A 24,361-nucleotide genomic window follows, 5' to 3' on the forward strand; every position below is an offset into this window, starting at 1 on the left:
CTTGTTGAAAAGTTAGAAGAGGGCTGTTTAAAAACTATTATTAGATAACATTACACAATAAGCTACCAGCAGAAGAATGGCTTCATCCCTGAATCACCAATCAGCTCCTGAGTCACTGCGCCCAACCTCTATGGACCCTCTCTGAGATAACTTAGAAATGATATTATATACACTCTCAAATGATACACACATACACCAAGATAATAGAAAATGCATATATCAATCAATGTAATGAAGCACACAATTGAGCAAATGTTTGAGTATCTATCATAAAATATATTGTTATTTCACATATGAACTTGATATTAAGGTTTATCACTAGTACCAATGGGGAACAGGCATCCCAAGGCTCATTGAAGATGTATGCTTCTGCGTCATATGGCTGTTTGGTACTGAGATCTATCACCAACTCTAAACCTCTCACTCGTCACTTCAAAAAGACACAAAACTACAGGAGCTTGTCACTTTGTGAATGATTTAATGATTTAAGAGACAGGGTTAAAGCACAGTATAAAACAATGGGATGTTGTGAATGTTTGAACATTTAGATATTTACAAATTACTCAAATTACCTTGATTCAGTGATATGATGTTATCATAAGTAGTGGGGTGATTGTAGAACATTTGGGAGGTAACCTGACTGGGACAAAAATCTGCATTATTTTACAAGACTGCTGGTGCCTTAGAAGTTCAATCCCATCTCCGCTGCATGGCTGTAACTGATTAAAGTAGACGGAAAATGAACTGCGGAACCTATTTAAATCGGTGAATAAATTAATGTATAAAATGTACCAATCTGATGTTTGTGTTCACTGTTCAGAAGTATGTGCTAGTGTATGCAAGACTTCAGTGTGTGTGTGTGTGTGTGTGTGTGTGTGTGTGTGTGTGTGTGTGTGTGTGTGTGTGTGTGTGTGTGTGTGTGTGTGTGTGTGTGTGTGTGTGTGTGTGTGTGTGTGTGTGTGTGTGTGTGTGTGAAAAAATGGGCAGAGGCAGTAAAAGATGAAAGGGAAAAGGGTCAGTAATGAATTTAAAGGAAACTGAACATTAATGGCACTAGCATTACTCATGTTCCATATAACAAATTATTGGAAATTTGTCAAGCACACCAAATTATCTCCTCATGTCTGTCGGGAGCGCGGTGAAGTCCTCTCTGCCTGCCATGGCAAGACAATTTCAGCTCATTTGACTATTTATAACAATAGAACCACCCATTAAGACAAATTAATGTCATTATCAAATCTCTATGAAAATGACAACTACCAGCGTTTCGAGCAGCTTTAGAGGCTATTGACGATAATGAAATCCCCTGTACAGGTACTGAAAAGAAACACTCCAAGTAATTATTTTCTAGTAGCTTGTTTGTCTGTCGTCCGTTCGTTTGCTTTCAGCTCAATTATGTGACTCTGTGAGCGCGTGGAGGCGCGTAGGGCTCCGCGGCCCACAGAGAGAGGGGCCTAATTGGGCAATTACCGTCCCGTTTCAGGGCTTTTAGCTCCAGCAGAGTGGAGGAGACCAGGCCGCTCACAGCTAGGAGCACCCTACACACACAAAACTACACGTTTACACTACTCACTCAAACACACACACCATCCACTGAAGGCTTTACATTACCCATGTGTTAGAACACATTGTATACCCACAAAGCCACACATGGTATACACACAATGTCACACATGGTATACACACAATGTCACACATGGTATACACACAATGTCACACATGGTATACACACAAAGCCACACATGGTATACACACAAAGCCACACATAGTATACACACAATGTCACACATGGTATACACACAATGTCACACATGGTATACACACAATGTCACACATGGTATACACACAAAGCCACACATAGCATACACACAATGTCACACATGGTATACACACAAAGCCACACATGGTATACACACAAAGCCACACATGGTATACACACAATGTCACACATGGTATACACACAATGTCACACATGGTATACACACAAAGCCACACATAGCATACACACAATGTCACACATGGTATACACACAAAGCCACACATGGTATAAACACAAAGCCACACATAGTATACACACAAAGCCACACATGGTATACACACAAAGCCACACATAGCATACACACAATGTCACACATGGTATACCCACAAAGCCACACATGGTATACACACAAAGCCACACATGGTATACACACAAAGCCACACATAGTATACCCACAAAGCCACACATGGTATACACACAATGTCACACATAGCATACACACAAAGCCACACATAGTACACACACAAAGCCACACATAGCATACACACAAAGCCACACATAGTATACACACAATGTCACACATGGTACACACACAAAGCCACACATAGCATACACACAAAGCCACACATAGTATACACACAAAGCCACACATGGTATACACACAAAGCCACACATAGCATACACACAATGTCGCACATGGTATACACACAAAGCCACACATAGTATACACACAATGTCACACATGGAATACACACAAAGCCACACATAGTATACCCACAAAGCCACACATGGTATACACACAAAGCCACACATAGTATACACACAAAGCCACACATAGTATACACACAAAGCCACACATGGTATACACACAATGTCACACATGGTATACACACAATGTCACACATGGTATACACACAAAGCCACACATAGTATACACACAAAGCCACACATGTCACACAATGTCACACATGGTATACCCACAAAGCCACACATGGTATACACACACAAAGCCACACATAATACACACAATGTCCACATGGTATACATAGTATACACACAAAGTATACCCAATGTCAAATGCCACAAAGCCACATGGTATACACACAAAGCTACACATGGTATACACACAATGTCACACATGATATACCCACAAAGCCACACATAGTATACACACAATGTCACACATGGTATACACACAATGTCACACATGGTATACACACAAAGCCACACATAGTATACACACAAAGCCACACATAGTATACACACAATGTCACACATGGTATACACACAAAGCCACACATGGTATACACACAATGTCGCACATGGTATACACACAAAGCCACACATAGTATACACACAATGTCACACATGGTATACACACAATGTCACACATGGTATACACACAAAGCCACACATAGTATACACACAAAGCCACACATAGTATACACACAAAGCCACACATAGTATACACACAATGTCACACATGGTATACACACAAAGCCACACATAGTATACACAAAAGCCACACATAGTATACACACAATCTCACACATAGTATACACACAATGCCACACATAGTATACACACAATGTCACACATGGTATACACACAAAGCCACACATAGTATACACACAATGTCACACATGGTATACACACAAAGCCACACATAGTATACACACAATGTCACACATGGTATACCCACAAAGCCACACATAGTATACCCACAAAGCCACACATGGTATACCCACAAAGCAACACATGTAATACACCAGTGGAGGCTCCTCAGAAGAGGAAGGGGAGTACCATCCTCCTCAGTTAATTTCATAAAAATAAACTTTTTAAAAAGTTGAAAAGTTATCCTTTTTAGTTAAAACTATACTAAATATATTCACGTTACGAACTAATTGATTAAAACACTGTTTTGCAATGAAGGTCTAAAGTAGCCTCAGCAGCATTCTGTAGGGTTGTACCATGGTGTAGCCGGAGGACAGCTTTAATACAAAACCTTCAATACAAAACCTAGGAGGCTTTTGGTTCTCACCCCGTTCCATAGACTCACACGGTAATTATGACAACTTCCGGAGGATGTCCTCCAAACTATCAGAGCTCTTACAGCATGAACTGACATGTTGTCCACTCAACCGAAGGATCAGAGAATGAATCTAATACTGAAAGCACTAGGCGGCAGGGTAGCCTAGTGGTTAGAGTGCTGGACTAGTAACCGAAAGGTTGCAAGTTCAAATCCACGAGTTGACAAGGTACAAATCTGTTGTTCTGCCCCTGAACAGGCAGTTAACCCACTGTTCCTAGGCCGTCATTGAAAATAAGAATTTGTTCTTAACTGACTTGCCTAGTAAAATAAAGGTAAATATATAAAAAAAAATAAGCTACAGCTAGCTAGCACTGCAGTGCATAAAATGTGGTGAGTAGTTGACTGAAAGACAATAGTTGAACAGTTTTAAAAAATGTATGTATTCAAAAATGGAGAAGAGAGAGAATATTTTTTTGACTTTCAGTTTCACTTACTTAGCTAGCAAATGCAGCTGTCAAACACCCAGCTCAAACACTGGGTTGCTACTGTATGTTATCTAAGTGGCTGTGACTATCCAACACAACACTAGAACTCTTCCAAGTCAAGGTAAACTTTCGGTTGTATTAATTTATCGCCACCGGGGCTTGCTGGTGTAACTGCTTACTGAATATACACTGCATGATTATAGTGGGTTTATTAACGCATTAGTTCTATTAGCTATGTTGACTAGGACGTTACTTTAGCTAATATGGGGACAACGATGTAGGCTGTGTGTAGCGGTTATGACACGGTTTGGCTTGGAACGTTTTTTTCCGCCTGGTCACATATAGCTGTGTTGTTCACTGAAATCAACAAAGGAGAAAGGTGAGAGGAGGAGAGGGCATAGAGACGAGAATTAATACAACGTGGCTGCTATGAAAGTTCTGTGTTTATGAATGATCAGGGGTGTATTCATTCCGCCGATTCTGTTGAAAAACGTTTCTTAAACAGAAGCAAACAAAACGGGGATAACAATACCTGTATTCTTCCAATAGAAACTCTGTTTTGCAACTGTTGGATTAATGATTACACCCTAGATAAGCTAGATGCAGGCAAGAGTGTGCAAGGTGGTATTGAATGTGTCACTGTCTGTCCATGTGTCACCGTCATCTCAAATTTCTCTCGACCTGTGTTGTAAACTTTCAATCATAGGCTAGGTTGTAGCAACGTCAATGATGAGTTTATGGAAAATTTGAGTATCATGTAGCCTAAACCTATCGATGTTACATTGAACAGGGTGAATGGAATATGAATGACAGTCATCCAACATGCTGTAATAGAAATAAGGCCATGCTCATAAAAAAGAATGCTCCTCCCTCATCATAAACGCTCCACAAAATGCTCCTCCCTCATCATAAACGCTCCACAAAATGCTCCTCCCTCATCATAAACGCTCCACAAAATGCTCCTCCCTCACATACACAAAGTTACACATGGTATACACAAAGTTACACATGGTATACACACAAAGTTACACATGGTATACACACAAAGTTACACATGGTATACACACAAAGTTACACATGGTATACACACAAAGTTACACATGGTATACACAAAGTTATACACATGGTATACACAAAGTCACAGATGGTATATACTGTCACAAACCGGCTCAAAGCCCGTACCAAAAGGGAGACAATGTGGAGATAAGGAGTAACAAAACATATATTTATTAAATACAGTAAACTCAGTACAATATACAATGGTGTGTGTAATAGTAATCAGTAGTGTAAGTGAGTGTTTTGCATGAATGTGATAATGCAGGGTGTTGAAAGGTGCCAAAGCAAACAACCAAAAGGCCACCAAGATACAACAAAATATGTAAAGGTGTCTGCATGGAGAGAGTCTCTTCCATGAATGGGGAAGTGGTGTATTTATGCTGGGAGACACCGGGCCCAGGTGTTTCCAATGTAGCTGACGACCCACCCAACTCCGCCCACCGGCATCCTAATAAGGAAACAAGAACAAAGAGAGAATACAGCAGACAGAGTGGGAGGGTCGTCACATTCCCCCCCATAAAACCGGGGACCAACAAGGGCCCCGGAACAACGACACAGCCTCTGCGTCCCAAACTGACACAGCCTCTGCGGCCCAAACTGACACAGCCTCTGCGGCCCAAACTGACACAGCCTATGCGGCCCAAACTGACACAGCCTCTGCGGCCCAAATTGACACAGCCTCTGCGGCCCAAATTGACACAGCCTCTGCGGCCCAAATTGACACAGCCTCTGCGGCCCAAATTGACACAGCCTCTGCGGCCCAAATTGACACAGCCTCTGCGGCCCAAATTGACACAGCCTCTGCGGCCCAAATCGATGAGGGGTTATGTGTTCACACCTCCACCTGCCCCAGCAACCTTTGCGCTTAGGAAGCAATGTTTAAGGGGAAAGAAGAACACAAGACCAGGAGGGAACAGACAGGAAAGATAGAACATGACAACCCCAAACAATGGTCAGTCACGTAAACATTCAGGAACATGGCACAAAAGACCACAACAGCTACAAACTCCAACGAAAAGAACATCAGGGTCCTTCTTAATTTTTACAACAACTCCCAACGATTCATAGTCACTTCCAACGATTCATAGTCACTTTCAACGATTCATAGTCACTTTCAACGATTCATAGTCACTTTCAACGATTCATAGTCACTTCCAACGATTCATAGTCACTTCCAACGATTCATAGTCACTTCCAACGATTCATAGTCACTTCCCACGATTCATAGTCACTTCCCACGATTCATAGTCACTTCCAACGATTCATAGTCACTTCCCACGATTCATAGTCACTTCCCAACGTAACAGAATTTCACTCAATCATTCAACCTTGTACAATTCAGCGATCTTCAACAGCTGTTCTTTAGTACATAATTCTAACAGTTCCTCTGATGGAAAGCGAATGAACTTGTGTAATTGAGACACCATAGTCATAAGTAAATAATCTTGCTCAACCCCTCTGCTGAGCACATCAGACCACAACCAGAGAAATGACAATCACCCTGAGCACCACAAAAGAGAGATGAGATATGGAGCTTCCCCAAAACCTACAATAACTCAACCCTAGTCTTCGTGCAGATTTGCAGTGGTTATTTACGCACTGTAGCCAGCTGGCAAGGAAATAAAACTCTCCAGCATGCTGGCAAATTCCACCAAGCCACGATGTGCCCCCGAGACAACTGCTCAGTCCACAGACACCACACAAAAATAACAAACATTTAACCATGCTCAACATGTCCAAAAATGAAACACGTCGCTAAACCTATCAGGGGACAAAAGCTATAGCTCCGGGTAGCAAGTTCCACTACCCTACCCAAATCTCCCACCGAGGTACACAGCCGATTACTCACCTCCTCAGACTGATGTCCCAACAGAAAGTAGAACAAGAGTTTCCAGGCTAGGCAGGGCCTGGAAACTAACTATTATCTCTCCAACGCAGCACACAAACCAAAAAACAAAGGCAACCAATACTGGGCCTATCAAACTCAAAACAAACAACATATGCAAACCAAACACGTACCTCCACATTCTCCCAAACCAATATGTTCAAAAAATCCCGGACGAGCGCCCACTTGTCACGAGCCGGCTCAAAGCCTGTAACAAAAGGGAGACAACGTGGAGATAAGGAGTAACAAAACATATATTTATTAAATACAGTAAACTAAGTAAAATATAATCAGTAGTGTAAGTGAGTGTTTTGCATGAATGTGATAATGCAGGGTGTTGAAAGGTGCCAAAGCAAACAACCAATGTTTTTTTTTTTTTTTTGAAAAAAATAATTTTTACGTTCAATACCATTCATTATTTACAACTCATAATTTTCATTCATACTCCAGTAATGGTATTTTAATTTAACTAAACAAAAACCCCAAAACAAAACCTCAGGGGAGCATCTTCCCTCCCCGTCATCCTACAAACTACCTTTCCCTATCTCCTCGTCCCTAATCTATCCCCTTACAAATCTAAATGAAACCCAGCCCTAAACCCCCCTTCCACCTCTCCCGGGCAGCATGCTGCCCCCACTTCCTCTCCTCCCTCTTCATCCTCCCCCTCAAGTCTCCTTCCACCCTCCTCACTATCCCTTCCACCCCCCAATCTCTCACTGTCTTAACCATGTTCTGCCTGGCTTCCCACAGCCCCCGTTTAAAGAGACTCATGAGAAGCCAGAGCAGAAACCTGTCCCTATCCGTCCCTCTCACTCTCCCTACACCTCTCTCTAACCTGGCCCACGTCAATACAAAATGCCCTCTTACCAAACCGAACAACACCCGTGCCCTAGCCCATACTACTCCGGCAAAGGCACAGTCCCAAAAGGCATGGCGCACAGTCTCCTCCCTGCCACAAGAGGATCTTGGACAGGTGGGGGATTGCGCCAAACTATGCCGGTACATGATGGAATGTACCGGTAAGCACTTGTGGAGGCTCAACCAATTCAGGTCATTGAGCCTTTTGTCCAGGCCCCGCGCCTGCACTCCCTCCCAGACCACTTCCGAGATGCCCACTACAGGCGCCGGACTCCCTGCCTGTCTGACCTCCTCGTACAGGTGCCTGTGATCTAAACCTACTCGGGCAACTTCAACCTCAGGGTGCGCACACAGCCACTTGGCCGCATGACCAAAGTGCCACGGCAGCTGTTCCGCCCGAGGACCCGTGTTAGACCACACCATTACGCTTCTCGCCTGATACGAGAAGAACACCCGCAGGAGGTAACCGGACGGGTGTATCACTGGATGATCAAGCTCCGATAACAAGAAAGAAACAAAAATTGCGTCCAGCTTGAGGGGGAGATGTGGTAACCCCCTACCTCCCTCCCCAATGGGACAGAGCATGCATGCCCTGGCGACCCACTCGTACCTGCCACCCCACATGAACTGAAACTCAAGCCTCACTAGAGGCCTCCTCAGACAAGCCGGCAATGGGTAGATGAACGCCAAATACAAAATAACCTCTGATGAGCCGGGCACCCCCGCCACAGGTGTGCTGACGAGCCACACCTGTGGCACGCCTTTAGGTCCTCCCTGGAAGCCTCTCCTCCCATTCCAAAACCCAAGGTAGTCTTTGAGGTGCCTTGCTGAGGAGACGTTATCCATGTATCTCCCCAGAAATGCCCTCACCTCTTCATCCTTAACGTAAGGGTTGTAAATGTTGACAGTTACAACCCTAAAGTTATTCTTCGCCAGGCTTGTTATTTCATAGTGGCACATCGACCTCTCACCTCCCACTGCTCTTGCCCTTCTCAGGATATCATCGTGTTTCTCCTCTGTATGTCGTGCCACAAGTTGCCTTGGAGGCAAAACACGTCCTTCACCGTCAGCTTTAGGATCCCCATCAAGATTGTCCTTCCAAACGTTTCCCGTCCTAAAGGCTCCAACAGCTTTTCCTTCCAAGCAAACCGAATCGTGTTGGCCAGCCCAATCCCAGGGACCGACCGTGTTGATGGATTTTGCGCCATCTCCACAAGGAGAATGGTGCACCCGACTCACGTTCTCTTCCAAAACAAGGAAAAAATAAAATCCAAGTGACCGAGAAACTGAAGCTAAATATATAGTGCAGACACAGGCAACTAACACATAGACAATAAACCATCAAGATACACAACAAAATCTGTCAAGGTGTCTGCATGGAGAGAGTCTCTTCCATGGATGGGGAAGTGGTGTATTTAACCTGGGAGACACCGGGCCCAGGTGTTTCCCATGTAGCTGACGACCCTCTCAACTCTGCACACAGGCATCCTAATAAGGAAACAAGAACAAAGATAGAATACGGCAGACAGAGTGGGAGGGTCGTCACAATACACTATGGAATAACAAATACAACTTGTATAAACACTAATTTGTATGCAAGGACTATATTTAAAAAATTATTGTTATCATTTAAAAAATATATTTAACCTTTATTTAACTAGGCAAGTCAGTTAAGAACAAATTCTTATTTACATTGATGGCCTACAATAAGATAATATATAATAAGATTTTATATTCAGGGACCATACATCCCTATAGAAATTCCAGCCAGGTCGACCGTGATACAAGTCAGTATTCGACATCCATCCATGTCTGAGGATGTTGGGAGATGACGTGGAAACTGGCCACTAGGGGCAACAGTGAGCGATGTTACCTTCAAGTAGGTTTCGACTTTGCTAGGGTGTTGTGGACGGGGATTGAGAATGGGCGAGCAAATTCAAATCCAGAAATGGAAAGTTGTTTTTGAGATTTTTGTCTTAAGCCTTTCCCAAACCTTAACCCTTACCTTAACCATTCGGAGTTCATTCCTAAACTTAACCCTAACCTTAAAAAATAGGGAGTTAATGCCTAAACCTAACCATAAACACTTTTAAAATTGACATTTAAAGCAATTTAAAACAATTTGAGGGATGAATGTTTAATTTTGACATCAGACTGTAAGAGCTTGTTGAGAAATTCTATATACACAATAATAATATGTGCGTGCACACACACACACAAACACACACACACACACACACACACACACACACACACACACACACACACACACACACACACACACACACACACACACACACACACAAACACACACACACACACACACACACACACACACACACACACACACACACACAAACACACACAAACACACACAAACACACACAAACACACGCACAAGTATTGTGGGGGGAATATAAGTGTAATATAGTTGAGCATTGATACATGTAAGGGTTTTACACAATTTTGTCTTATATTGTATATTTAATGTATATAATGTAAATTCAGTGGCTGTATTGGAATTTCGATGTACTAGCTAATTTGTGTGTTTGTGTGTGTGCGCCTGTGTGTGTATACGTGTGTATGTGTATATGTACAGTACCCGTCAAATGTTTGGACACACCTACTCATTCCAAGGTTTTTCTTTATTTTTACTATTTTCTACATCTATAGAATAATAGTGAAGACTTCAAAACTATTAAATAACACAAATGGAATTATGTAGTAACCAAAAAAGTGTTATATTTTATATAATATATTTGATATATTTGAGATTCTTCGAAGTAGCCAGCCTTGGCCTTGATGACAGCTTTGCACACTCTTGGCATTCTCTCAACCAGCTTCATGAGGTAGTCACCTCGAATGCATTTCAATTAACAGGTGTGCCTTGTTAAAAGTTAATTTGTGGGATTTCGTTCCTTCTTAATGTTTTTGAGCCAATCAGTTGTGTTGTGACAAGATAGGGGTGGTATACAGAAGATAACCCGATTTGGTAAAAGACCAAGTCCATATTATGGCAGCCCAAATAAATGCTTCACAGACTGCAAATAACAGACACATCTCAACATTAACTGTCCAGAAGTACTGCGTGAATCAGGCCTTCGTGGTCGAATTGCTGCAAAGAAACCACTACTACACCAATAAGAAGAAGAGACTTTCTTGGAAACATGAGCAATTGACATTAGACCGGTGGAAATCTGTCTTTTGGTCTGATTAGTCCAAATTTGAGATTTTTGGTTCCAACTGCCGTGTCTTTGTGAGACACAGAGTAGGTGAACGGATGTTCTCAGCATGTGTGGTTCCCACCGTGAAGCATGTAGGAGGAAGTGTGATGGTGTGGGGGTGCTTTGCTGGTGACACTGTCTGTGACTTATTTAGAATTTGTTTTCAACAGGACAATGACCCAACACACCTCCAGGATGTGTAAGGGCTATTTGACCAAGAAGCAGAGTGATGGAGTGCTGCATCAGATGACCTGGCCTCCACAATCACCCGACCACAAGCCAATTGAGATGGCTTGGGATGAGTTGGACCGCAGGGTGAAGGAAAAGCAGCCAACAAGTGCTCAGCATATGTGGGAACTCCTTCATGACTGTTTTGAAAAGCATTTCAAGTGGAGTTGGTTGAGAGAATGCCAAGAGTGTGCAAAGCTATCAAGGCAAAGTGTGGCGACTTTGAAGAATTTAAAATCTAAAATATGTTTTGATTTGTTTAACACTTTTTCGTTACTACATGATTCCATGTGTTATTTCATAGTTTGATGTCTTCACTATTGTTCTACAATGTAGAAAATAGTACAAATTAAGAAAAACCCTTGAATGAGTAGCTGTGTCCAAACCTTTGACTGGTTCTGTATGTGTGTGTCATTGATATGTAAGTCTATGTCAAATATGCATGAGGGATTATAAACAAGTGAAAACAGGTGGTACAAAACATTATGCTCACCTTCATATCCCTCCCTCCCTCCCTCCTCCCTCCCTCCCTCCCTCCCTCCCTCCCTCCCTCCCTCCCTCCCTCCCTCCCTCCCTCCCTCCCTACTCTAATTTTCACATTATCCCTGTAGCGTTCTCCCCCTCACTCTAACATTATGTCTGTCCCTCTCTGGATCATGTAGCTTGTGTTAATTAAACCCTCTTTCAGATCATTCCCTTGTTCAAGTGGATTCAGTGCAGCACCCATTAGGCAGCAAGCTCTGTTTTCTGCATTTCCAAATGTACCTCAACATTTATTAAAGTGACATTTATCTAGTAATTGCCTGCCTCGGCATACACTGTGCGTGACTCCCTTTTCCCGGACCACCTGCCCAAAGACACCTCCAACTATTTCCCAGCATGCTACAGGGTAATTATACCTTTCACACCCTGTACACTGAGAGCCTGGTAATTGCGTTAACATCATGATGATCATTATGTAAAAATAACTGCTAATGAAGCATTAGCCTTGATTTTATTTGAATGAAAAACACCTAGAAAACACACCGAAGTGAGAGTGCACAGAGACAATGTCAGGAGAATATTTTGTTATGAAAAAACACCCTGGAGGTTTTGCTGAGACAAATTTCAAACTCTAACTAGTGGTATGGATATATGAAGTTGAAAAAACTGTAATGCAAATGCAAATTCATATATCTTGTTACATTTTGTTGTGGTGCGGTGGTGCTAAATAGAAGGACCATTTGAGTAACTATAAAGTCAAAATAACTGTGGTAAGTGACAATAGTTTCTGAAATTGGTTCATTTTATGGCTCATAAATTCACATCTGGACACTTGTTTTGTCAGTTTTCTACAAAACATTGAGGTATATGATGATTTGTAACATTTCCCAAGACAATTTGTCTCAACCACAATTGTTTGAAGCTTATTTATATTTGCTTAAGAAGTGACTGTTTAATTTGTAATAGATTGCTCAAGTAGATCACAATGCATAAAAATCGGAACATGTTGAGTACGGTGTAAATCATCATACACATTAAATCATATAGTACAAGAGGACAGTTTGTCTGAATTTATTGTGTTACATGAATACAAAGGACAGGCTAGTGGATTAAAATACTTGTACCAAGTTTGAATATCACGCAAATAATGTAAATCATTTCTGAACTTAAATTCCATCTCTGATAAATCCTAAGTTTCTTGTGTAATTAAACTACCTGTATAAATTAACAGTATATACAGTAGAACGTAATTTGAAACAGAATTTGGACAAAATGTAGAATACACAATATTCCTATTACTGTCATTGTTATTTTTGAAGTAAGCTACAAGTGGGTTGTCTAATCAGGGTTATTGACAAGTACAATGTAACAATGCATCATAACAATAATTGTTACAATCTACTTACAAGCGTAGCCCAATAACAGCTATGTAAACTAACTGCTTTTTGGAGTTTCCTTTCAATATAATATACGTACTTTACATTTTTATTTGAACTTTATTTTCACAGGGAGTCATGCTGAGACCATGGTCTCTTTTTCTGATGAGCCCTGTATACACCTCAATAATAAATTAGTTCATTGTGTTTGTTCTGTACCTGCAGATACAGTACATAGCTTACATGTAGCATAGCAGCACAGAAGAACAAGAGAGTGACTACGGCATAATATAAATAACTTTCTAAATCATTAGCCTACATCATTACTTAGAATAAGAATTTTACAGTAGTAATAGGCTATAGGTTTTATACTGAAATGTATACTTAAAAATAAATATTAAGACATTGTTGACCTGTTTCATGTGGCTTCAAACCTTCTCAACTTCTGATCACTAAACATACAATAAAATATAAATGATTATGGAATTGATAGACGCATGTGAGAATAGTCTAGTTCTTAAACTAGACTAATTCGTTGAATGGTGGATTATTAGGGCGACAAAGGGAATCATTCGGTTGAAAAGTGAATAAAAAATGCCAATCAAGAAGGACATAACAATCATGACCATTTACTGTAGCCAAAGCTATAGAGACCTAGAAATGTTTTTTGCAATGTGTGAATGAATTGAGACATGAATTGCAAGAGAGGGGTGGGGGTGTTATGCTACATTTCATTTGATCAGCAACTCATTCAGTTGCGAGACAGCACCACAGCCTGGCTACATCTCTGTATGTTTGCAGAAACATGGTTGAAGGTTTGTCCTTGGGAAAACCAGCCTCACCCATAGAAGGCCAATGGGATGAAGACCAAAAGAAAGATGTAAAAGAAACATTGTGTTGAATTGTTACAGTCTCTTTTGAGGGGATACAGAAAAGTTCCCTTGTGGTAACTTACCTTTTTGTTGGGGTGTCGCCGCAACGCAGGGTGCCAGAATTTGTGCGCTAATTAGGAAATGAGGAAGCTCGCGTTCTCCACCATGAATGCTCTTTCGGGGAGCGCATCTTTCTTTCCAGTCAGTCAACCGTGTACAATCATCCACCTGCTACTCGCAAACGACGCACTTTTTTTGTTCAGATTCCCCTTTAAAGAATTATATTTAAATAGGCCTCTCTTTAACATTGGCAGTTAGTACCCCCACGTTTCTCTACATTTTGACCATTGCCCAGCTTGCTGAATGGTTGAGCTCAATCATTATGTTGTTTAGCTGCCCAGACACCACAGCATTGCAAACAGCCTATATGCAATTGGCCTCCTATTATGTTACTCATCATAAAATGCTTATAGGCTCCTAATAAGTTTTCTAATAAGTTTCACACTGTTACCAGACTTAGAGATCTATACAAATGATGTTGTTTAGCTGCCCAGACACCACAGCACTGCAAACAGCCTATATGCAATTGGCCTCCTATTATGTTACTCATCATAAAATGCTTATAGGCTCCTAATAAGTTTCACACTGTTACCAGACTTAGAAGTCTATACAAATTCATGGTTTGGTTTGTAGAAAGGATATACAACTTTCGAGATTGAGGCCTCAAATTATCATTGTGAAACAGGGCAGGCAAACCCGAGAAGTGTTTAAGTTTTGTTTTTCCTCCAGATACATGCCTTCAGGACAAGAACTTGTAAATATACAAAATGTGCAATGTAGCTTATTTCCAACACCCCTTGCCCTACAGGCTACACACTCACACTCACCCCCCACCCCCACACACATAAGTAACACAGCATTGAGTGACAGAGACATTTCGCTCTGTCAGAGGTCTCTTTTTTAACTTTGAGTCTTTTTTTGTGTTTTCTGTAACAAATGAAGCCCCAAAGCTTTCTCAAGCGCTGCCTCTATTCTCCTCTCTCACGACCCACCAACGAGCACTCGCTTTCTTATCCTCAAACCGGGCTATAACATAGCAACCGCCTCCCTTGCAACCTCTGACCTATGCTTTTTTGCATTTCCTGCAGCTAAAACATTGAGAAGCAGCCTAAGTGAAGGGGGTGCACCTGTGGCTGGGCAGGTGACACTGCGTGCGCCTTCGAGAGACGGGTCTCCAAGACGTTGCTCCGCTCTCTGACATTGAGGTTAAAGCCATTGAAGAAAGCGAAGATTAGACTCTCTTTGTACCAGGCAGCGTTAAACAAATTAATCTATTGCTGCTCATCTGACTGTAAAATCTCTCGATTTACTATTTCTATAGACCAAGGCCTGGGCAGGGGATAACCCCACACCGCAGAGCCCACTGAACATCTCGAAAACTTTGTTGACAATGAGTCTATCACTGCAGACTTCAAGTATGTGTCAGAAATTACAATCCAGATCATTACCCAGTGGAATTTTAAGGAAGAAAATATAGGCTAATTTAGCAAATAGGCTGACAATGTTTGCAAACATCCAAAGCAATATAAACAAAAACATGCCCGCCTCCTCCTTTCAAAGTGCTCTCCTCTGAGAGCTATAGAAAAGCACCTTTGTTGATCAGTCAGCTTTTTTCCCTCACTAAGCTCTAGCAGAGTACATTAAACACATAAAAGGGACTCTTTAAATAAAGGCCCCACTGAACATATCAAGTTCCTATGACGAAATAAATTAAGAACACATGGAGAAAAAAAAAGTAAGGATATAAAATAGATAGTAGGGTATTGATAAACATGAGCATATAACATCGATTTGGCTAAATATAAAGGCTAAAATGTAGTGCTTATGAAAGAAAGTGCAAAACAAAGACTGGCAGAGTAGGGTATTGACGGGTCAAACTGTGTCAACCCGAGTTACGTTCAGATGAGCGAGCGAAAGCTGACCCGTGCGCGCACTACGCTTGCACTGGTCTGTTTTAAAGACCCCGCTTTTATTTCAGTTCCTTTATGTCATTATATCTTCGATTGTCTGCCAAATGAATGGAATTTATTTAAAATATATGCCATGTCAATGAGATTTGTTCTTTCGTTTGAAAGACCAATTGCCTTCAAATGACTAGGCCTATTCAAAATCAAACTTAGATGTGGAATCACAAGGTTTGCTTAGAATACCATTTGATAACTATTAGTCTAGCCCATGATCAGGCTAATATAAACAGCAGCTGTAGCCTAGTCTGTAGTACCCCAATGCCAGTGGCATATCCATTATTAATTATAGCCCAAGTTTAGCTATCAACATAATAAGAAAGTGACTGCAACGACGTCTAATAAAGAAAACTACAAAATGAATACAGAAAGATCATCATTCATTCTGCGACAATGTCATCATGCTGCGCCAAAAACCGTTAAGGAGACAGGACCCCATTTTCATTCAGTATGGAAAAGTACGCCTATCGTAAGGCAATGCGAAAACTTATTTAAAATAATATACAATATAAAAGCTACTTAAAAAAACGTATTTGTTCCTGTTGTTCGATCTGGAAGCTGATTGTCTCGTGCCTACGCTCTATGTATTCGTACAGGCTGCTAATTCTCCCTGTCAAACGTTGTTAGCTAGCTGTAGCTAGCCAGACTTCCATGTTTGTCAACTATGAGAGTTGTCGATGGACCTTCACATGCATTTTCTGGCTTGTAAACATATCTTCTAGACAGCTTATTTCTTGTGGTAATATGCCTAGTAACCTGTTCACGTTTGTAAACCACTCTGTTCTGCCCAGAATGCCTAGTGCTTGTCTGAGGTGGTCTCTCTGTCATGCACCTAGAGGGGTCTGTGGTGGTACTCCGAGCTCCTGGAGAATAGCCTCTGGGTCTGGACTCCTATCATACAATGGAATGTGTAACTGCACCGTTGTCTTGGATGGTCTCCACTGTCCACCACAGTGGATGGAGCTGGAGAAGGGCAGGTGCCTAACAAGAAGAAGCAGGATCCCCGAGCCCGTGCCATTGGCATCTTGGCCGGAAGATCCACCAGTGCCACCTGCAGGTGATTAGTGAGACTGGAGAGAACATGGTTACCATGCATCGAGTTGATGTCCTCAGACTGATGGACGAGAATGGGCTAAAACTGGTGCCTCAACGAAAATAAAAGATCCACCCGTCTAATGACTGGCAAACATATCCACGAGGAGCAGCTCAAACTCGGTGAGAAACAGAAAGCCAAGACAGGTGTGTAATATTTAGCATGTACAACCACTGTTTTACACCAGACACATGTACATCGCTACCTTGCACACAATGGTTGTATCCAAATTCTCTAAAATAAATGCCTTTTCTCCTATAAGAGCGATATTATTTTATTATACCTTTATTTCAACAAGGAACACAGACTGAGACCAATGTCTCTTTTACAGCTGGGCCCTCCGTATACGTTTACACATACAGTTTAGGCACAATGATTAAGAAACTACACAAGACAAACAAAACGATCACAGATATCACACAAAAATACAGCAACAGATTACATTTACACATAGGGGAATAACCTAACAGCACTAGAACTTGCATTACCCGAAACAGTTACAAGCAATACAAAGTCCTCAAATAAATATTTAAATTGGGCAAGGGGGACAAGAGTCCCAAGTTTAAGTTTAGTCTACAGGCTATTCCATAGGCAAGGAGCATAACAGGAAAAGGCAGCCAAACCCAACTCTGTGGAAATCGCATGGGCCTCAAGTGTACTCCATGCTTGAGACCTGGTTTTAGGAATTCTAATATTGATGAGTGATGATAAATAATGTAGTTTATTCAGAAGTGCTTTATAGACAAACACAAGAGCATGTTGTTCTCATCTCACGGACTGTGAAGTCCAACCCACATTTTTATATAAAACACAATGGTGTATATACTACAAAGCAGGTTCAATGAGTTAGTCAGCTATGTTCTGAAATAACTATTTTTTGGAAAGGTAAGCTTGAAATGGGCATGGCCTCTGACTCAACAACCAAAAGAAAATAGAGTTTAGCTTTCTTAATGAACCCCCCCAAAATCCAGTTACTTCTGGTTGTTTATCGAAGTTAGCTGCTTAGCTCATTGAACCTGCTTTGTAGTATACCCCTCTGATCTAAAATAAGAACAGAAACTACTACCCATACCGAGTCCCTGTGCAGGTAAAGGAGCTCACCTTTTCCTCTGACATTGGTAACCATGATCTTCTAACCAAGCTGCGGCAGGTCCAGAATTGGCTGGATAAAAAGCACCGTGTCAGAATCACTCTGAGAACAGGATGTATGGAACATGTACAGCCACTGGTGAGATATCTATCGGGGATTGGTTTACCTTTACCTGTCTGATGCACATCATCTAAAACACTTATCGTATACAGATGATATTCACCATTCTGTTGTTTCAAAGCCACTGTAGAGATGACTGAATTGTATGCATAACGACTACTACAATCTTCAGGTACGTCATCTCCCTAACAAGCTCATGGAACTAGAGAACAGGTATCCATTAGTATTGCAACCAATAAACCTCCCATTTCAGACCAAAATGTTTCAACCTGGACAAACCCAAAATAGTTAGTTGGTTTTAAGTCTCTTTTTATTGCAAAAATACACATTCAATTCTGTATATGTACAACAACTTTCCTTTGGCAGAACAAAGAGACTCGTTAGCAACAAACTAGGCTCAGACATGCATAAATAAATAAAAATGTATTCTTGTGGACAGAAAAAAAGGAGTGTGCCCTATTGTCTGTACAAGGACTCCATGTTGATTTTCCTGAGATGTGCAAATGCAGAATAAGCCAAATGTTAATGTTGTATTTCTATATGGACCACTGTTTGGGTCTTCGCGTGTCAAAAAAGATACACGTCAAATAACACTATTTAACATGTCAAATAAGCTTGTTGACCAATCAGGACCTGAATATGACTGCACGTCACACAAAATTAATGAACATGTTAAATTGTATGTAGTTATTACACTCAATTGTATTTGATATGTCACAAATGTTCATCAATACGTATGCTCTGATGCTGGTAAAGTTGTCTCGCGCACCTACAGTGCTGGTCATTAAAAAAAAGCTGGCTAGCCGATGACGCAAACAATGTTCTTCCCCAAAAACATAGCAAAACGACATTTGTTTCAGTATCTATAGCTAGGTGTCATCGAAAATAACCCTAATTTATAAAACTGTTCTTATTGATTAATGGTGGTCGAGACCCACCTGTGAAGCTAGCCACAATAAGGATTAGCCACAATAGTGGACTTTGCGGTTAGCCTTCAAAATTAAAGTATGTTATTGACAGTGACGCAAATGAATACAACTTGTATAATTATGCCATAATTGAATAGATCATTATGCACGAGGTTGGAATGTTATATAAAATCAACAAAATACAATAATTTGACAAATCTTTTGAAATCACACTGGATGTATTAGACTCGCATTGGGGGTATACTTATTTCACTGTACAGCCTTACCTATGGATTGTGGATCAATGGCATGGGGTATCAGTCTACTCCGTGACACTCAGAGAACATTAGCATCGTAGCTCTTATTGCGAGACAACTGAATTGAGCCACATTTATTGTCAACCTCCTATGTGTGTTGAACATTGTTCCCTGGGAAAAACAATACTGCATGGATGTTTTGGAGTCTGATTGGGAAATAAATATATTGGGTATTGAGTAAACTGATACCCAATTTCATTGATCCCCAATCCTTAGGTAAAGCTCTACAGAGCAATATGAATTTCAATACACACAATAGGCTGACCGGGGAGGTGATTTCAGTCACACGATAAGAGCTACAACACTAATATTTGCATAAACTCTTCACAGTTGTGTTCTGTGGGTGTCACTGAGTAGACTGATATCTCATTTCATTGCTTCACATTCCAACCTTGTTTAACATGATCTAGTCTAAATAATAGACTAGATATGATTCCACCAATTGTAACCTTCTGCATCACTTTCAGAGGTACTTTTATTTTGAAGGCAAACAGCATATTCCATTATTGTGCCTAATCCTATTGTGGCTAGCTTCACAACACATACCCCGGTCCGGTTGAGCCTTACGAGCCAGATTAAGCTAGCTGGCTGCTTATAACGTTAGCTTTGGGCAACAGGGTTAATTAAGTAGTTGGCTAGCTATTTATTTTCATGAACTTAAGTTCAGTTTCAATAGGCGAACAATTGGATACCGAAGCTAATACTTACAAGGATTCCTAAATAATTGTTAAGAATAATTTAAATGACTGCATTTTCTACTGGTCATTGTTTTCAGGCTGGTTGTATTGGTGCCAGCTAGCTATCCCAGAAGTAGTGGTCGAACAAATAACGCCTTATTACCAACGCGGTACTTGTAAACGCATCGTTCGTGGCCTGTGTGTGCTTGTTTGCAGACTCTTTTTGTACAACTTTGACAGTGTTACTGATAGTAGTGGTGGCGCTTGGCTTGCACGCGCAAATAATAGAATTTAGTTAATTGACGTGTCAAATTAAAATCTTATTTCATGCGTCAAAGTGTTATTTGACATGTATCTTTTTTGACACGCAAAGACCCAAACGCATTCCATACTTTTATGGTTTTGACGGCAGGACACAACCCTGCAACAGAGGTGCTGACCGGAATTCTTTCCAAACCCAAAGTCATCCAATATGGCAGAGCTGCCATGTGCATCCTGTGTCCACCTGCGAAGGAAGTCAAAGAAATGAACTGTTGCCGCAGCACCATCCTGATACCAGCTCACAGCCCACCATGCCCAACACGTCACCTACAGCTCTCCCAACAGACCTCACAGCACTTAACTTAATACAAACTGAACAGTCGTGTGTGTAAACTCATGAGCTCAAGTACAAATTAAAGATCTACGCACAGTGAACTAAACTAGCGAAGGCAAGGGGGGGGGTGTCTGGAGTAAATTTACACTAATTGGCACTGAAAGTAATACTGCCATATGACAAAATCCGGTCAGATGGTCACAGTGATGGTCACAGTTTGATTTCTTAACCAGAGTTGCAAAAGACTGTGTCCTGAAGAAGGGATACCAGGGTAATAGGCTCTGATCCAACAGTGTTCGTTTACTCCGACTGAACCCTTGCAATGGATTCTAATTGCAAAGCTGCATGGGGCTTTGGACAACTGTTATTGGGCTTGTAACCACTCAGTCTGGAAACCAGGGATCGCTTGGGTCGGGGTTTCTTCTGCAAACATGAAAAATTGATCGTTAGCTAATACAGGGCTGAAACACTAACAGTTACAAATCAATAAACAATAACATGTATTAACCATTTTCATAGGATGTGAGGAACAGCACAAAATGTAAGGTTTAAGTATTGGCTACAAGAAGTGTGTGTTCAAACAAAATGAACGTATTCAAGCATACATGGCATGCCTATTCTAACCTGTTTCTTCCTTTCTGGATCGTGAACAACACTGTGGCGTTGTAAGCTTTGCTGCGAAAGACAGAGTTTTCTATTACAGGGAACATAGGTCCATATATCCATGTCATCACTGACATTTTCACTGTTAGGAAAATTTGTGAGGACAACTCTCCCATACAATTGACCTTCAGATACAGAAGTTGATTTTGACTAATAAGAGTGAGGTGAATCTGGTAGCAACACAACACGACTCTGGTCAGGTATCCATACCTTCATAGCAAAGGTCTTTCCACAGCCTTCATGGGGGCAGGTGTAAGGCCGTAGCTCCTCATGGAAAGAGCCGATGTGGCTTTGCAGGTTGAATGGCGTAGTGAAGGACCTCTGGCACCCCTCCCTGGGACAGATAAACACCTGGCGCTCCTCTGCGTGGACACGTTGGTGCTGCTTCAGGAACCAGGTGTCGCGAAACACCTTGTTGCACTCATTACACTGAAAAAGGGCTGGAGACAAACAATCACCTTGCAGTGACCTTCATTGACCTCTGAAACATACATTGTAATGGTTTTTGTACACATACTATTCTGAAAGCAATGTGTCAATCGTAAGGTGTGAGACAGCATACCTCTGTGTACATCTCTCCTATGGTTAGTATACTCAGTCCAGGTCTTTCCGATGAAAGAACAGCCATCTTTTTCACAGGGGTAGCCTGTGTGTGAGAGAAAAACAACATTTTAGCAGTTAGTCTCCTACAAGGCTCAGTGTCACTCCCAGACAATCCAGCTGCAGGATCAGGAGATAAATCTTACCTCTGTGCACCTTCTCGTGAAGCCGTAGTTTGTTGGGGAAAGTGAATTGTTTCTCGCAGCCCTCAAAGGTACAGCTATAAAGCCAGTGAGCGAGAAAGACAAAGGCAGAAGTGTTGTTCTCTAGACCAAAGCTAGGAGTACTAGGCATGTTTTGTACTGGGTTACAATCTCCTGGATATTCAGTTCACAGGGCTCAAATCTTTCATATTTAAAATGAATTTACATTCGCTCCAGGACATCTGTTTTCAACCAACAACATGGGGTAATAACATTAGCATAACAAACAGCTTAATTTACTCACTGAAAGGGAGGTAGTTTGGTGTGCTGCTGGCACTCATGTGACTTGAGCTGATTGTTCTTCCTGAACACTTTCCCACATCCCTCAAAGCTACACTATAAACACGGAAGAGTACAACAATTATGGCAGCAATGCAAATTACACACCTGTTAGCTAAGTACTGCATTTCAAAATACAGTGGCTAACTAAAACCAATAAATGTAGTCAGATTAACTCACCACATATTCATACAGTTTCTCCTCATGGTTGTGTTTGCGATTAACATGTTTCTTCAAATTGTAATTTGTGGTGAAGGCCTCTGTGCATCCATCTACTGTACACCTGTCAACAAACAGAACACCACTTGTAGCCAATTTGTCTGGAATGTCCGCACTAGCTGGCTAAATAACACAAATACTACCTAAAGGGTCTCTCTCCACTGTGGCTCAACTGGTGCCGAGCTAGGTGGTACTTGTCGCAGAATGACTTGTCACAGCCGTCATGTTCACACACAAATGGTTTCTGCAGAATACAGGAAAAATTGAATAATTTGTAGATGGAAAAAAAATCGTGGTGGAATTAAATGCACAACATGGGATATTTCCTGTTCAATTGCCATTACAATAAATACCCATTGATTCTTGAAGAACAAGAAAACATAGGCAGCTAGTTTTGTACTAAGCTTGGTTTAGGCTCATCTGAGTGAGAAAAAACGTATTACTCTGGTGTTTGTTTTATATCGTCATTGAATTCTTTATAACGTTTCACAACGTCGATCTCAGAGACTGCCAGTCCTTGCATTCACAGCAGTCTATCAGTTTGAGACTGGTTTAATTCCCCCAAGAGCTTTATCAAACCACGTAGCGGGACTGCAGTTGTGCTGAGGCACGAACTCAGGCTTTAACTACCCAGCATTACACCAAAACCTATTTTGGCAGCGGAGTCGCCTAACTACAGACAAAAAAAACAGGGAATACAAAATTCACTTGCCGGTGTCCATGGCATGTCTCAAAATGTTGCTAGCTAGCGGTTAGCTGTCCAGTAAGCTGTACTCACCAGCCCCGTGTGCTTGCAAATATGAGCATCTAGTTTCCATGCTTTGTTGTACGATGCATGGCAGTCAGAGAATGAACATATAAAACTTTTGCGCGGTACTTGCTGACTTAATTCCATTATAATAATAAAAAGCGAGGACTACAATGTGGCGTTGACCCACACGCGTGTGGCGTTGACAGGAAGAAGACCTTACGCCGCTACCATGTTGGCTCTAAAGAGGGGGGTTGTAAAATTAAGAAAACTAAATACTATTCCAGTCACCAATCGCGTCAGTAAAGTGTATATTTTTGTTAAAAATTGTAATCCTACGTCGAAACGGACACGTTGTTTCTGTGTTTTGTCGACACATGTGGGTATTTTTCTTTCGACGTTAAAAATAGGCTGACCAAGCAAACCATTGCACTTGTTTTGGCAAACGGAGTGCCCCGTTTCTGACTCCGGCATTCTCGGCGCCTGTGGAGACGGGAATCCTATGCGGAGTGAGTTGCTCAGTATTGAACGCAAGTAAAAAAGCTTGTTGAGACAAAAATGTATATT

At 41.4% G+C, this 24,361-nt stretch overlaps 1 protein-coding gene and 1 pseudogene across 1 annotated transcript; one reads left to right on the plus strand and one right to left on the minus strand.

Annotated features, from left to right (window-relative positions):
- The first annotated feature begins 16,724 nt into the window (after positions 1-16,724).
- Positions 16,725-21,114, plus strand: LOC135544188 (translation initiation factor IF-3, mitochondrial-like; annotated as a pseudogene).
- On the minus strand, positions 18,878-24,011 carry LOC135544187 (transcription factor IIIA-like). Its single transcript, XM_064971624.1, has 9 exons — positions 23,825-24,011; positions 23,190-23,290; positions 23,008-23,110; positions 22,793-22,884; positions 22,492-22,565; positions 22,308-22,391; positions 21,956-22,185; positions 21,707-21,757; positions 18,878-21,505 (listed from the first exon to the last, which is right to left on the minus strand). The coding sequence occupies exons 1-9, from the start codon at positions 23,939-23,941 to the stop codon at positions 21,383-21,385; spliced, it is 975 nt and encodes a 324-aa protein (XP_064827696.1). The 5' UTR covers positions 23,942-24,011; the 3' UTR covers positions 18,878-21,382.
- Between the last annotated feature and the right edge of the window lie 350 nt (positions 24,012-24,361).

The sequence above is a fragment of the Oncorhynchus masou genome, chromosome 8 (assembly GCF_036934945.1).
Source record: "Oncorhynchus masou masou isolate Uvic2021 chromosome 8, UVic_Omas_1.1, whole genome shotgun sequence".
In the NCBI taxonomy this organism is placed as follows: domain Eukaryota; kingdom Metazoa; phylum Chordata; class Actinopteri; order Salmoniformes; family Salmonidae; genus Oncorhynchus; species Oncorhynchus masou.

What these genes read in the sequence shown, in the direction of transcription:
- LOC135544187 (XM_064971624.1), bottom strand. Translation starts at nt 23,941, where the DNA reads ATGGAATTAAGTCAGCAAGTACCGCGCAAAAGTTTTATATGTTCATTC. An exon ending in AGTGGAGAGAGACCCTTTAG is followed by an intron (nt 23,111 to 23,189) that starts GTAGTATTTGTG and finishes GTTTGTTGACAG; the next exon opens with GTGTACAGTAGATGGATGCA. An exon ending in AGAAACTGTATGAATATGTG is followed by an intron (nt 22,885 to 23,007) that starts GTGAGTTAATCT and finishes CCGTGTTTATAG; the next exon opens with TGTAGCTTTGAGGGATGTGG.